Raw genomic sequence first — 15,293 nt, 5'->3', positions numbered from 1 at the left:
GCCAGTGCCTGCCCATTCTTTGGACAGATGTGCCACATGAGAGACGACAAATGAACATATTTGTCAGCCTTCATTTCGTTGTGGAAGTACCAGAGCAGGGGTGGCAGGGAGCTGCAGCACGGGCACAGGCTGGCTGCTGGTGCAAACTCACTGGATGCTTGTCAGGTTCTGCTTCCTCCAGGCAAATTACAAGTGAAGTTTGCTGAAAGCTTTTGAGCACTTTCCAGGTTTCAGCTTATTCTCGCTCTGACAGTTTTGCTAGATAATTTTTTTCCCACAGTTATCACACTGGAAAAACTCCCAGCTTTCAAATAGGTATTTTAAAATACACTTAATTTTCTCTTGCACAGTGAATTAATTTATTTTAGTATCTTGCTTTGTCTCCAGGCTGCAGAATGATGAGACAAGTGCTGATTTCCAATGGACCTCTTAGCCAAGAAAGACCTTCATTTCAAAAGCTGTAGCTGAAATTTTGAATTCCATAATTGGAACGGGCCCTACTGTTTTCTGGGTCAACTCCACATGAATACCATGTCCTATTAGATTAGTCCTGACTGACAAACCCATGATGGTGGGTGCAGTAGCCAAAATGCACTATGCTATTCCTTCTCAGGCTCCACATTAATTCAGACCACCAACTGAAAACAAAGTGACTCATGTGCACCTATTAAAATAGGAACCCACAGAACAATTAGAATTTCAAAAAGAAAATATTTTTTTAAAAATGGCATTGAGATATTATACACTGTAAAATTAATAAAAATTCACAAAAGTTGGTTACTTTCTGCACTGAAATTATGTTGGCTGAGGATTAAAACATAATTTGTATTTAAATTATATTAAATAAAAAAATTAGATATGGAAAGGGAGGTGATTATACACAGCTTATTTAAAATCACGTGAACAGAAATATTTTCAAGACACTTTTAAAATTGAAGTTATAAAGAGTTTACTGGTTTTTCAAAATAAACATTCCCCTTGTACAGCTGGAAGTAAAACCAATCCTAACAGGACTACACAGTGCAAAGTGTCTCAAAAGTAAAGTTTCAGAATATTGCTCATGGGGTTGTCAGAACACACCAGCAGAAAAGATTGAAAAGGACATTATTATACAGGAATGCATTGAATAATAATAATATAAAACTGAACTGGTTTGGAATAAATTTTAGACCATCTTTTAAAATGAACTATTTGCTATTAATTATTTCCTGGAACAACTGGAAAAAGACATTGTGGGGTGATGACAATATATTACCTCCCATTTGGCTAGTATGATGATCCCTTAAGCCATATACATATCTGTGACCTCTCCTGCAATACATGGAGAAAAGGCTTATTTTGTTCATTTCGAATCTAAAACATCTCGGCTGAAATCCTTCATAGTACATTGCTTCCCTGTTGTTTGTGGTTTTTTTTTCTTTCTCCTACATTTTGCCTGTTCATGATGGGATAAGCCAGGGCCACGTCTTCAGTACATGAAAGACAGGTGCCTTGCAGGGTCTGAAATCCTGGCCATTAAACAAAATAGTGCATCTTCATGTGACTGCCCTCCATTGGGCCCTGGACAACACATTTCAGTACATGCAACAGACACTAAAAATAGGGTTTAAGAGTGAACTACTTACAGTGAATTTATAGTCTCCTCTCATCTCAGGAGAGACATTACAGAACAGCAAAAAGTGCAAAGAAGGGTAACAATGATAATCAAATGGTTTCTGGATGAGGAACAAGTGGTTATAGCAGCACTTCTCAGCCTGGAGAAGAGATGACCTGAGGGAAATAACAGGCCTAGGAAATCAGATATGGCCTGGGGGAAGCAGATAGCCATCTGATGTTTGCTGTCACTTCCAATACAAGGACAAGGGGGCATAACTTAGAGCTGATAAACAAATACAAAACAAAGCAAGAGGAAAGCAATGGTTGGGCAGTAAAACAACAGAAATTTGCTGGCAAAGTCACAGATGCACTCTTGCAGATGTGAAAAATTTACATGGAATCAAAGGCAGACTGAACAAATACCTGGAGGAGACGTCTTGATGGTTATTACACAGGTGGAAACCATAACCAGGAAATCCCAAAACTGAAAATACCTTCAGGCCGAGAGCACTTGGGAGAAGGGTCATACATACACATATACGGTGTGGCTCATGGAGGACAGGCAGGTGATTCAGGACAGCAAGCACAGCTTCACCAAGGGCAAGTCCTGTCTGACCAACCTAGTGGCCTTCTACAAAGGGGTGACTACATCAGTGGACAACAGAAGGGCTACAAAAATCATTTATCTGGACTTCTTCTCTAGAGCCTGTGACACGATCCCCCACAACATTCTCCTCTCTAAATTGGAAAGAGATGGACTTGATGAGTGGACTGTTAGCTGGATAAGAGTGGTTGGACAGTCACATGCAGAGGGTAGTGGACAATGTCTCAGAGTCCTAATGGACATCAGTGAGAAGTGGTACCCCTCACGGTTCAGTACTGGGACCAGATGCAGAGATTGAGTGCACCAGCAAATTTACAGATAACACCAAGCAGCTGACACGCCTGAAGGATGGGATGCCATCCAGAGGGATCTGGACAAGCTCAAGAAGTGGGCCCATGAAAATCTCATGAGGTTTAGCAAGACCAAGTACGAGGTGCCCTGGATCAGGGCAACCCCCCATCAATACAGGCTGGGGGATGAGAAGATCGAGAGCAGCCCTGCAGAGAAAGACTTGTGGGTGCTGGTGGATGAGAGACTGGACATGAGCCAGCAATGTCTGCTCACAGCCCAGAAAGCCAATTGTATCCTGGGCTGCATCCAAAGAAGTGTGGCCAGATGGTTGAGGGAGGTGATTCTGCCCCTCTACTCCACTCTGGTGAGACCTCACCTGGAGTGCTGGAGTCATCAACACAAGAAAGATATGGACCTGTTGGATTGAGTCCAGAGGCCACCAAGATGATTAGAGGTGGCCCACCTCTCGTATGAGGAAATGCTGAGAGAACTGGGTTTGTTCAGCCTGGAAGAGAGAAAGTTTCAGGGTGACCTAATTGTGGCCTTTCAGTACCTGAAGGGAGCCTACAAGAAAGATGGAGAGGGACTTTTTACAAGAGCATGTAGTGACAGGAAATGGGGGAGTGGATTGAAACTAAAAGTGAGTATGTTTAGACTAGATATTAGGAGGAAGTTCTTTACTGTGAGGGTGGTGAGGCACTGGAACAGACAGCCCAGAGAAGCTGTGGATACCCCATCCCTGGAAGTGTTTAGGGCTCTGAGCAACCTGGTTTAATAAAACGTGTCCCTGCCTATGGTAGGAGGATTGGAAATAGATGATCTTTAAGGTCCCTTTCAACTCAAACAATTCCGATTCTATGATTCCATGATTCTATGACATGCTTGCTCTGTTCTTACTCCCACTGAGACTAGCACCTACGGTCCCTCTTGGAGACAAAATACAGGATCAGGCAGACTCTTGGTCTAATCAGTAATGTTTCTTTACCAGGTTTATTCACAGTGATGAGCACTTCAGTTTTTTCCAGAAACAGGACTGCTACATTCTCTTCATGTGTACACACCAGTTATGAGAAAGTTATTTCTAGCTCACCTTTTGGGGGAGAAGACACTGCACAAAGCATTGGTGCATGGCAGGCTACCCCCTTTGATGCTAACCAAAAACTTCCCAAAAGCTGTTTATCAATTCTCAGCTCATATCTGAAACAGAAGTTCAGAGCTGAGATACCTTATGGGAGCTGGGGTAATCACTGAACACCAGCTAAAATCTACGCAGTGGGGGTGGACTATGAGTTGCACAGGGATGCAAAGGCTCAATCTACTTAACATTACACTGAAGTAAATACAAGTTTTCCAGAAAATCTCCAGGTGAAGCAAGCCATGGTGATAATGCCCTAGTCAGCAGTGACTTAAGAGGCAGAGATGAATCCTCTACACGTATAGTAAACATATAGTAAACGTGCTACACACTTGCTCTTTAAAACACCTCTAAACTAAAAAGTCTTGTCCAAGTTGAAGTCTTCCAAATTTCTTCCCAAAAAGCCTGGCATACTGGTGGCCCAGCAGGCTTTGGAAGGGCAGCAGTGTCAGTCCATGAACAGACATGGACAGAGATCAGCACCTTGTTCCCTGCCCCACTGCTCTGTGGTTGCCAGCTCTGGAGGCCACAGGAACCCCTTCCGGCCCTGCTGTCTTCACATTTGTTGTGTTTGTTAGATATCATAATATTCTTGACAGAAACTGTCTTAGATTATTGAGGAACAAGTAAACTACCGTGACAAGCTTACAAGCATGGTATGATTTACAGTCCAGTCTTCAATTTATGTCACTCTCTATATTGGGAGACGAGCCTACAAGAAAGCAGCATTTCAGTTTATTATCTATGAGCAAAACCTGCCTTCCTCAGCAATCCACACATGAGTTACGTGCTTTCCCACAACACTTTAACTGCCCTCTGGTGTCTTCCCTCAAAAGAGCAGCCTTTACTCCTACCATCTGTCAGCTAAACACAGTCTCCAGGACAAAATCCACCATCATAAAAGGAGCTCTGGTTCACAGCTGGGCTTAATCCAACCCTGAGATATGGGAAGAACGTGGGAAGTAGAGCTGTCCACCTGTGCTAACACATCATCCGTGTCACCGTGCAAACAGAAGGGCACTGCCCCAAAGTAAATGGCATCTCCATCAGCATATCCATTCAAATCCTCTGCCTGGGGAGCTACCACCACGCAAATATCAAATGTTTTCACTAAGCTGGATTATTAAGGCAATGATATCTCTAGATTTCTTGCAACTAAGTCTGGCTTTGAAGAAAGGATAAAATGAAAAAGCCTGTGTCTCCTCTCTGAAAATGAGGGTGCGATCTTGTACTAAGTTTACTGCATCATACTGTGCAGGCTTGGCAAAAAGTATTTGCAATATCAGGTTTTAACCATAAATCAGCACTTTGTGTCAGGGTCTGCATCTTTCTCCGTGAATATCTACTATGCTCTCAGCACACTTTCAGATCTTATGAAAGTAATTTCACCATTTTCCCATGTTACATGGTACCCCATACTCCGCTAATTTCCAAAGAACAACCTGACATGAAAAATAGTGTGCTACCAAAGTTCTTTATTTTTTTTAACGCCAAACTATTTAAAACCTGTTTTAAATCCACAAATGGAAAACACAGGCTAAGAGCAGAGCAAAGCAGGCCTGAAGCAGGTTCTTACCCAGAGATCTTTCCTTTGTTTGGTTTGCTGACCGCACAACTGGAAGACTTGCCCGCGTGCGGCTGCCCCTCGAAAAGGGGGTTGGAGAATCACCCTCGGACATGGCCTCTAAGGAATCCGCAGATGCTTCAGAGAGGTGTTCTGTCTGGTCACCCAAATTGGGCTGTGGGCTCTGGGACAGCTTTGGGCTTCTTGTCTGCAAAACAGAGTATTTCATTATTAGTCTACTGAAACCAGAATATGGGAAGAAAAAAAAAATCAGAGAAGAAGGAAGGAGTCCAAACTTCTTCAAATACTGGTAATGCTGAAGGTCACTTCTGTGTAGATTATTTAGGAAAACAGTGTCCTTGGATATTCTGCTGCAGTTTTTATGGTTGTATATTCACATTGCAAATTTTGTTGCTAAAAAGGCCTTGAGGATAAGAAGTGTGCTGAGGAGATGTATGGTAAGGTCCTTCTGCTTGTCCACACACACACACAGACACACGCGCACACACACACTCTCTAACGTTGATAAGTTTACTAAGAAGAATCCTCTGAAAAGCAATACTGTGGTGTAGTTGTAAAGCTATCAATTTCAGTATCTTCCCCCGTGCCATCTGTGAAAGGTCCAGGTCATACAGCCAAGCCAAAACAGCTATTCAACATTTCTAGCTGAAATCACAAACGATTACTTTATTTTTTTGTTGCACCAGCATAAATCAGAAATGTCTTCATTACCTGATCAAATTAACTATGATTTTTACTGGGAAATCATACTAGTAAATTGCTAAACACAGTTGCTGGGAAAAAAACAACTCTTTCAGGAGGAGAGAAATCTGTTTTCATTCATGCACTTCTACCAACTCTTCACTGTAAGATCTGCCTAATAAAAACACACTCAGGAGGAAATAAAACATCCTGAACTTTTTGCGACTTATAAGTAACACTGTAAGTAGTTTCTAGAAAGAGGGGTTGCTTTAAGGAACATACTCAATACTGTTTTAGTGAAACTCCCATGACCACATGTACTCCTACTTTGGAGAATAATTTCCTAGTGCCTCAATCAAACTATATCACAACAAACGGAAACAGACATTGTGCAAGCAGAAATTCAAAGTAAAGCAAACTTACTCAGTTCCAAAACCAGTAGGTAAATATGAACTTTATAAAAGTCTATCATCAGCAGCAGACACAAGATGTCATTAAACTTACATGCTTTTCTCTCCCCTATAATTTAAATTCAGATGCTATTACATTTAAAATCCCCTGTATCAAAATTAACTTCAACTCTAGGTTTGAAGATGCTGTCAAGATCCAGAAAAGATTGTACTTCTTTCTGGAAAGCCAAAATGACTTATCTTGCTGACATCTGGTTCTTTCGGTGGTTTTTCAAGTGAAATAAAGCAAGCTTATTTCAGCAATAGCATGCATAATATTCCTTTCAATGTCACATAATATTCCTTACATGACCTTGAATGTATGAAGAACTTCAACTTTTATTACATTTTCATTAGCTGGCTATAGAGGCCTGCTGCTGCTAAGTTGTGCAGTTGCTCACGAACTACAATGATTAGAAATACTTTAGAAGAAAGTAAATCCTCCAGAACTTTTCACTTTTAAAATGCTAATATTAGAATAGTAGGTATTATCCAATGTCCTGCAATGAAATTGTTCAAGAGCATTGAATTTTATGCAGGACTTAAAGCTAACAACTTTTGTTGTAAAGCAAGCTTTGAAGTGCCTTTGACACGGTCAGTACTAGTCTATAGGCTGTAAACACAGGAACTTGTGGTATAAAAGTTACAGAGGTGACAAGTGACCTGCAGACACAGAAAAGGAATTTGGTAAGTACTTCTTCATTCAACTTTCCAAAGTGGTTTAGGAAGCATCACTGCTGAAGTATTTTGTTTACACGGGCATATTACGGAAGTACTACCAAGCCAAGGCATTACAGCTCCATAGTTCCTTGTACTGATTAAAAACTTATATCCATTAATAGGGAGCTAGAAGACACATAATTCTCACTTTCTAGAAAACCATAACTAAAAGTAAAACAAGATTAAAAAAAAAGGCAGCAATAAAATCACCTGCAAAAGGTCCTTTATTTCAGAGTTTATTGGGAAGGGGATTGTTTTTGTTTCTTTAAGAAAATATATTCTGCTTACATGAATCAAGCTTATTTTGCTTTGCTTATTTTTTTTTTTTTAAATTTGAATGCCCAGATGTCACCTGAGACATGCAGTTGCATGTACATCGTTCATTGACACATATGGACAGGTGCAAATGTGAGCAGTAAGGGGACACTTCATTACCAGAATCAACATAACACAGCTTTAGCTGTGCAGTTGCTCAGCATGTCCTGTCCATACACAAGTGGAGCCAACCTCAGCAATGTTTTGCTTCTGTAGAGCATCTCAGATCCCCATGGATGACAATGACATCATTACTGTGACTAAATGTATTGGGTCTAGCTGTGACAGAGTTAATTTTCTCCACAGCAGTCCTTACAGTGCTGTACTTGGTAGCTAGAAAGTTGTTGATAAGACAACAGTATTTTGGCTACTGCTCAGCAGGGCCTGAATAGCATCAAGGATCTCTTCAACACTCCCCTACTCATCCAGTAGGCTGGGGGTGGGTAAGATCTTGGGAAGGGACATAGCCAGGAGAGCTGACCCAAGCTGACCAAAGGGATATTCCATACCATATGATGACTGCTCAGCTATAAAAGCTAAGAAAACGAGAAGGAGAGGGAGCATTTGTTATTACATTTGTCCTAAGGAGCAACTGCTACGTGTACAGAAGCCTGAAATCCTATTTTCTGGGAAGTGGCTGAACATCACCTGGTCACGAAAAATAGAGAATAAATCCTTTGTTTTCTTTTGCTTCCACATGCAGCCTTTGCTTTATTAAATTGCCTTTATCTTGACCCACGAGGGTTTTTTCCATCTTATTTTCTCCCCTGCTTATTTTCTCCTCCTGCTGAGGAGGGGGAATAGAGTGGCTTGGTAGGCACCTGGCATCCAGCCACCACACTAAAAATGACCCCTTTGGCAGCCCTCATTCCTCACTGCAGCCTTCTGAAGCAAGGCAGAGGCACATCATGGATCCTGCTCAGACATGAAGCCCCACCTTCCTCTTAATCCACCAATTCAAATCCATAGTAGTTCCACTCTAGTAAGTGGAGTAATACAAACATAAAGCCAAACCCACAGGAGTTCCACTCTTGTAAGTGGAGTATTACAAACGGAAACCCAATGCAAGCTATAAATGAGATCCATCAAATATACACATACTGTCTATGAAAGGCTTCAAGCCATTTGTCATGCTCAACTCCTGTAAACATTGCATTTCAGGAGTGATTTTGAATTTTAAACAGTTTCTAAAAAAACCCTCAAACTCAGCAACAACAGTGGCTATTCAAGTAACTGAGAGATACGAGTGCATACTTGATAGGAAAGCATTTTCATTATTGGCAACGAGCACTAAGCTTGATGTTACTTCAAGTGGATTCCTAGATATGATTTCTTAGGAAAACCAACCCATGCAGTGGGGAAGGAACTAGCAACATTTACAGAGACATAACGTACAAGAACTTATAAAGATGGTTGAAGAAAGCAGTGCACAAACCTTCAGTATTATCCAACCCTTGCAATAAATATTCAGCATGTTGATTCTAATATTAAATAAGATAAATAAGAAAAATGGCAAATAAATACTTAATAAGTAATGCTATATATATATTTCTATAGAATGTTCACTAATGTATTTTAAAAATACTAAAAAGCTTAAAATAATACGAGAGGAATTGTCCTTTTAAGTACTTTTCAGGAACTAGCACACAATATAGACATTTACAAAATAAATATTCACCCCCAATAGTCCATGTTTCAGGACCCATCAGAACTCAACTAGAGTCATAGTATAGACTGCTACTGTGAGAGTCAGAATGGTGCTGTAGCAAAAAAGCCCATAATATCTAACAGAGAAAACTCAAGACATGCCAACTAGAGGAGTAGCACTATCCAAAATTTAAACATGTAAACAGATACTCCACACAGGCAGACAAACCCAAAGAAACACCCGCACTTTCCAAGCCACTTTTGGGATAAATGCCAGAAAGCAGAAGGTTCAGAACTGGGCAGCAGGTCTCTCTCCTTCCCCTCTGCCAAGACCAGTTAGGTTACATTTCCTCAGTCAGCCATGGTCTTCCTCCCCCCAGCTATGTGTTAGGAGACACCCTCAGGAATGTTTCTTGGTGCAATAGGATTAATTTTTCAGCCAGCTGAGTTATGCTGACCCTCCTTAAGGACTTCTCTGATAAAAGATATTGCCTGTGCTGGTTCTGGGTCAGAAGCTCATCAGAAAGGAAAGGCCAAAATAAGGAAGAACAATTCTGGTGAAAACTTACATATAATTACACAGTGCTCTGAGATGACTCTTTACTTAGGATACACTATTTTATTTACAAGGATATAGATCCTTGTAACCTTTTCAGGGTATATATTTAAGTATAGCACATGGAGGTAGCAATTACAGAAGATACAGTATCTTTCAACGTCTCTTGGGATTTGATGAAGCATTAAACCTGTAGTTAATCATGCCTCATGACTGATATCTCTCTGTTACAGCTTGTCCAAAGAATGCACTTTTATAATAAATCTGCTTTAGTTCCTCCACTGACTCAGAAAAAAAAAAAAAAAAGAAAAAAGTGTGAAGCTCTTTAAATGCAGTAAGATTGCAAATAATTAGGAATGAAATATGAAGGTACTTGAATAAGGAAAAGTGAAATACTGCAGAAATACCAATGTAATGAGCAGTCATGGAGCACCAGAGATGTTTATTGATAAAGTTCTGTGCATGCTTCTGCCTCTGGTCCTCTGCTCACATTTGTCCACACAAATTCTCTCACCCTTTTGTTCTATCTGGTTTTACGTTTCTGCTCTTCACAGAGCTCTTCTGTGCTCATTTCCAGTTATTTTCCACACTAATCTATATAAGTGAAGCCTTTTTTACTTCTTTTCCTTTTCAAAAATAGCTCCTGCAAATTTGCTTCACACGTTTTCACAGACAAAACAGAACTAAGAAAAAAAAAAAACATAACCTGAAGAAAGATTTAATTTCATCTCTTGATCAATTCACACTTTTTATTTCCTGTCTCCAGGAACTTCCTTAGCCTTTATCTTGACAGAAACTTCTCTGTTCAGGGAAAGAATCTTATCGTACGCATCTTGGAAGTGCTAGCACTCCTGGCAGTGTACAAATGGCAAACAAAGACATAAAAAAATAATACAGAGCTAGTAAAATAACTCCTTCCAATTGTGTGCTCTGAAGAACACAGCATAAGCAAAAAAACTGCCACATTTAAGAGCCTTCTTGACATTTCAAATAGAGAAGAAAAATTAGTAGAAAAATAGAAGCCTATTTTTCTGGAACTTCAAGTAAACTATTTGTCCTGTGACTTGTGCCAAAGATGAATAAAGGATATGTGACAGACTGCAAATATGCATATAAACAGGCTGTGTTTTGTGTATGATGAGATTAGTAATTCTAAAATATTGTCACAATATGAGTTCTTACAACTGTTTTTTCATCACATTTCTGTCAGATTCAAATTATCACTGTCTGAAGGATGGATCTGCTTTTTCCACAGATACAGTCTTTGGGGTCCCATATTAACACAGAGTTTTACTTGTCTGGACGTGCTATTAGTGACATATTACTGTTGAAGAGAAAGTGAATACTACTCACATTATCTTGTTTTTAAGCATTTTCCATACTTCTTCCATAGCACTTTCTCAGAAAAGTTAAATGCTTATAAATGTCTATATAAACTAAAGTTCACATTACTTCTCTGCAAGGGATGTATTTGGATACTCTCTCTCACCGGGGGCAACTGGGGGTGGGGAGATGATTCAGCAGCTGAATCCAACATAAAACCATCTCTCATGACAAGCTCACTTTTCTCTGTGTGCTATTTCACCATTATAAGGTGCAAAAATCTGTGGCATCTTTCTTTCAGACACCATCGGTTGGAAATGGTACCATGCCAGGAGCAGGCGCTCCAGCATCTGTGTCCTCCTGAGTTGAAGAGAGCGGGAGGGCAACTGCCCATTTGACAGTGTGCAGATTCTGTAGGTGGTAGGTGTTAGTTACAGTCTTCCCTGATGCCTGCTCATGGGCTACCAGATGTGTCTGGCTTTCATTTCTCTATTTTGAACTCAAACATTTCACTGTGTTCTGCTGAATCAATGTCAATGAGTTACAAAGCCAGTTCTTGCTCACATGCATGCTCAGTTTGGTGGCAATATTGATTTCTACGGTATGAACGGTCAGAATTCTTTCCTCTTTGATAAGGAGAGAGAGAGAGACAATGCCTGAGTCATGGTTGCCCACCACCCCTGGCACTGGACCAAGGTACCCCACTTGCCTGCAGCCTCCCTGGCTTTGAGACATGTTCTGCGTTGGATGCTGCCCGAGCTCCCCCTTATCTGCGGCACTGCCAGCCTCCTCCTGCCGCCGGCGGTCCTGAGGAAAGCCTGAGCTCGCCATACTCACCACAGGAGTAATGCCAGCAGAGCACGAATCACAGAGCCCTCCCATGGCCACCTGCCGTGCGGTCATTAAGCAAAGCAATGAATTCAGTGTACTGTGAACCTGAGGTACAGCCCCAGTGCAGATCTTTTCAGGCTCTGAGGAATGCAGGAAATAGACCCAGAACTCTCCCAAGTAAGGTAAAAGAAAGCATTCCCATGCCCTCCCATCGTGAACGAGAAGGAGGGGAAGATAACTCAGTCAACAGCACTAGTAATGCTCAGTCACACATCCTGTGTCAGGCTCAGGATGCTCTGCCGAGTGGCCATTTTACTCAATTTTATGAATTTATTTGAAGGAAAAACTCCTCTCTGCTTATGATAGGATCTTTATCACCACTCTGTTTATTCACTGATGCTGACCCCAGTTTCTTTCACCTAGCGGGAAAAAAAACCCATGTCTAATGATGTGTCAGAGTATATCTGCCACATTTTTAGGTCGGAATGATATCCAAATCATCCTAAAAATCTGAACGTTTTCCCACGAGCCTTGCTAGCTCCTGTTGGTGGCCAGCTGCATGCTCCCTGCTGTGGCAAACCGCCAAACCCCATTTCTTTTAATCCCAAGTGCTGTGAATCACCGAGCAGGATATCCACAGGCTGCTCGCCCTGGGCAGGACCACGTTGCTCTTCACCCGGGTGATCCCCAGAGTTAGCAGAAAAAGTTTTTCATGGAACTCTGTTAGAAATGATTGACATGAAGCAATATTTTCAATGTTTGTTTTTTTTTTTTTTTAAACTGTAAGCACCTAGATAAACTGAAACCTGTTTTACAGGAAAGTTATGTGTTTACAGTAAACATATTCATTAGGAGCAATAAAAGCTGTAGGTGCTCAGCACTTATGCTGCCAGATCTGTTATTCAGATGTTTAATTGCAGGAACTTGCATTTGAAAATGTTGCCCTAAGGAACTCAATAGCCCGTCTAGGAGCAGCTTAATTGGTCCAGACAAGTCCAGACTGAAATATGCAACATGCTGTGGCATCTCTTTGGAATACGTGTAATGTCAGAAAAACCCAAGCCACCCACATTAAAGTGTACAAATATTTTTCAATATGTTTCTGTCCAAATCTAAGGTTCTATCTTTCTACAATTGCCAGTCTGAGATTTTAGGGTAGAAATTGAAGTAAAACAATAGAGAAAACTATTAGTAACCTACTGGTAAAAAGCAAAAGTTCACACCAAATGAAAGAAATCTTCAATTTTAAAATAAAATAATTTATCTCTCTGCTTTATTCTAATGTTTTATGACATGAAGGATTTATTTATATGTGATAGCCAAATTTAATAAGTCATTGATCATCTCACTATTTTTCCCTGCAAAGGCTTCTATGATTCCATCAATTTTGCTCAGAGCAAAAGTTGTTCTTTTACAGTCTTATTCTTGCATCACAGCTTCAGTTTATTATTACTTTGTTTAAATAAGTTATCCATAAATTCCAGCCTGGACATCAACATTTGTCTTAATTAAAATCTTATGGCAGTTTCAGTTGGAAGCTATTTCTCTTTTCCCTCCTGAAAAACTCTACTGTGAAGTATTCACAAGCCAGCATGACCCTTTGTTCCATCCAGGAGATGGCTGCGTTTCATCAGCAGCGGGTGAGGTAACTCCTACCTACACAATCCCCCAAATCGCCATGAGAACTGTGAAGATTAAAAGGGATGATTTAAACAAAAACTGTCATTATGCTGATTAAAGGGGAAAGATCTTTACATGCTTAAAACCACATGCAAAAGCTAAAGGGAAAGAAAAAAAATAAAGAATATATACCAGATGCCTAAATGTACCTAGGGGATAGTGAGTTTTGATTCAAGAAAATTATCATCTACCCACCCCTGTTCTCCCACACATGTCCCCAAGGAAAACAGGAGGAGAGTCTGTTTTTGTGGTGTCTCTTTCCCAAAGCAAAGGAACACAATGCACCGGTCCTGGAAAAACCTGTTTTTCTGTGTTTCTACAAGCTAAGAAAGAGCTCTGAATTAACACGCTGTTTTAAAAATAACCGAAAAAAAGAGCCATTGCCATGACGGCTGGAGAGTGGGAGCGAGGTCTGCGGGACGGGGTATGAACTGTCCGTGGGGGCTGCCAACCCCCAGCAAGAATAATCGCCCAGGAAAAGCAGAGCTGCCTCCGGCGGCAGCACACTCACGCCGATGACTTATTTTTAGCCTCAATTCATGGAATTAAACCTGTGATGAAGCACTTACTAGAGCCTGTTGCTCTCGCACCTGGGAATAGTTAGGGGGCTGCTGCAGGAGAGATGCTGTAGAAGCTTCTGCTCCTCTCTTCCAACTTGTCACCTTGCCCTTTTTCTTCTTTTTCCCTCCTTCGAGGCCATCTCCTTGGCAAGGGAGGGAGAGACCTTCCTGGTCGCCACACCTCTGCCTGTCCCACCCTTCCCTGTGGTGGGCATGTTTATTGGCCTACTTAAATCGCGAAAGTGGAAACAAAACAAGTTGGGAAGTGACAAATCAGGTGCAAATCAGGCGCTGTGCACTCTGCATGCTCCGCCTCACCCTTGGCTTGCAGCAGCACGTGTTACCTTGGTGCTTTTATAAATGTGGTGTTGACTGCAGCAGAAACCACGCAGAGGCACCTTTTACCTATGTATCTACAAGGCATCTGCACATTCACTGCCTGGGTGGGGCAAAAAGGTAACCGTAGTAGACATCCATCCTATATGGTGTTACAAGCCATGTAGAAATGAAAGAGAAGCTCAACAGGGTGAAAGGTGATATAGAGGTGACTTCACAGGTGCCCAGTGTACAAGTAAGATAATTTGTCAAGTTGTAGAACTAGGCTTTTTTGCATGTTCAATACAAAAATATTTACTGCTGTGCCCACAGAGCTGTCCTTAACTAGCAGCAAGACTATTACCACTTAAGCCAGTTCCAAGTATGTGTAAACACATAAATAAAACAAGAATTGGAACAGCTGTTAGGGATCACTTATTTATTTAGGATCTCCCACTGACTTTTGGTGGATTTCAGAGCATCTAAGACAAGAGGGTGGAATTCATGTCTATCATGCCATTAAAGCAAAAGTCAGAATTAAAAAATTGTCAAAGGATGCACATGCATCACACTCCCATATGCAATTAATCTATATAAATGATACTTCACTGCTGTCAAATACAGAGACAAAGCATGCAGATTCAGATTTATTTGAGAACTCTAATTGTGAAGCAAGACACACGCAGTTAAAGGGTAACAAACGCAATTCACAGCAGAGTGCAGAAAAAAGAAAGTACAGTACTAACTCTCTGAGAGGATTCAATTTTCATCAAGTACCTTTGAATGTCAAGTTCTGAATGAAGGGAGACCAACATGCACTGCAAAACCTGTGGATCAGAGAGAGAAAAGAAGGGGAGGGGGAGAGATAATTGTTAACAGGAAAAGAAAATGGAGAACAATAGAAATTAAAAAGAATAACCCGCACATATAAAAGTATACTGAAGAAGAGAAGAGAAGAGAAGAGAAGAGAAGAGAAGAGAAGAGAAGAGAAGAGAAGAGAAGAGA

General features: G+C 40.9%; 1 protein-coding gene across 18 annotated transcripts in view; it reads right to left on the bottom strand.

Moving 5' to 3' along the window:
- KIAA1217 (KIAA1217 ortholog) overlaps positions 1-15,293 on the bottom strand; it is a 338,499-nt gene that overhangs the window by 88,547 nt on the left and 234,659 nt on the right. For 11 of the 18 annotated variants that reach the window (XR_001875173.1, XM_017817068.1, XM_017817065.1 and 8 more), the window contains exons 3-4: positions 15,035-15,115; positions 5,203-5,398 (exon numbers count right to left, since the gene is read on the bottom strand). Coding sequence is in view for 17 of the 18 variants with exons in the window: in XM_017817068.1 (XP_017672557.1) it covers positions 5,203-5,398; positions 15,035-15,115 (277 nt within the window). In the remaining variant the exon portion in view is untranslated. The remainder of the gene's footprint in view (positions 1-5,202; positions 5,399-15,034; positions 15,116-15,293) is intronic. The other 7 variants (XM_017817083.1, XM_017817082.1, XM_017817069.1 and 4 more) reach the window with 2 other exon arrangements.

This window comes from Lepidothrix coronata, unplaced genomic scaffold, assembly GCF_001604755.1.
Source record: "Lepidothrix coronata isolate B3197 unplaced genomic scaffold, Lepidothrix_coronata-1.0 Scaffold59, whole genome shotgun sequence".
Lineage (NCBI taxonomy): Eukaryota > Metazoa > Chordata > Aves > Passeriformes > Pipridae > Lepidothrix > Lepidothrix coronata.
The sequence above is the reverse complement of the archived record's forward strand: the minus strand, read 5'-3'. Positions and strand labels throughout refer to the sequence as shown.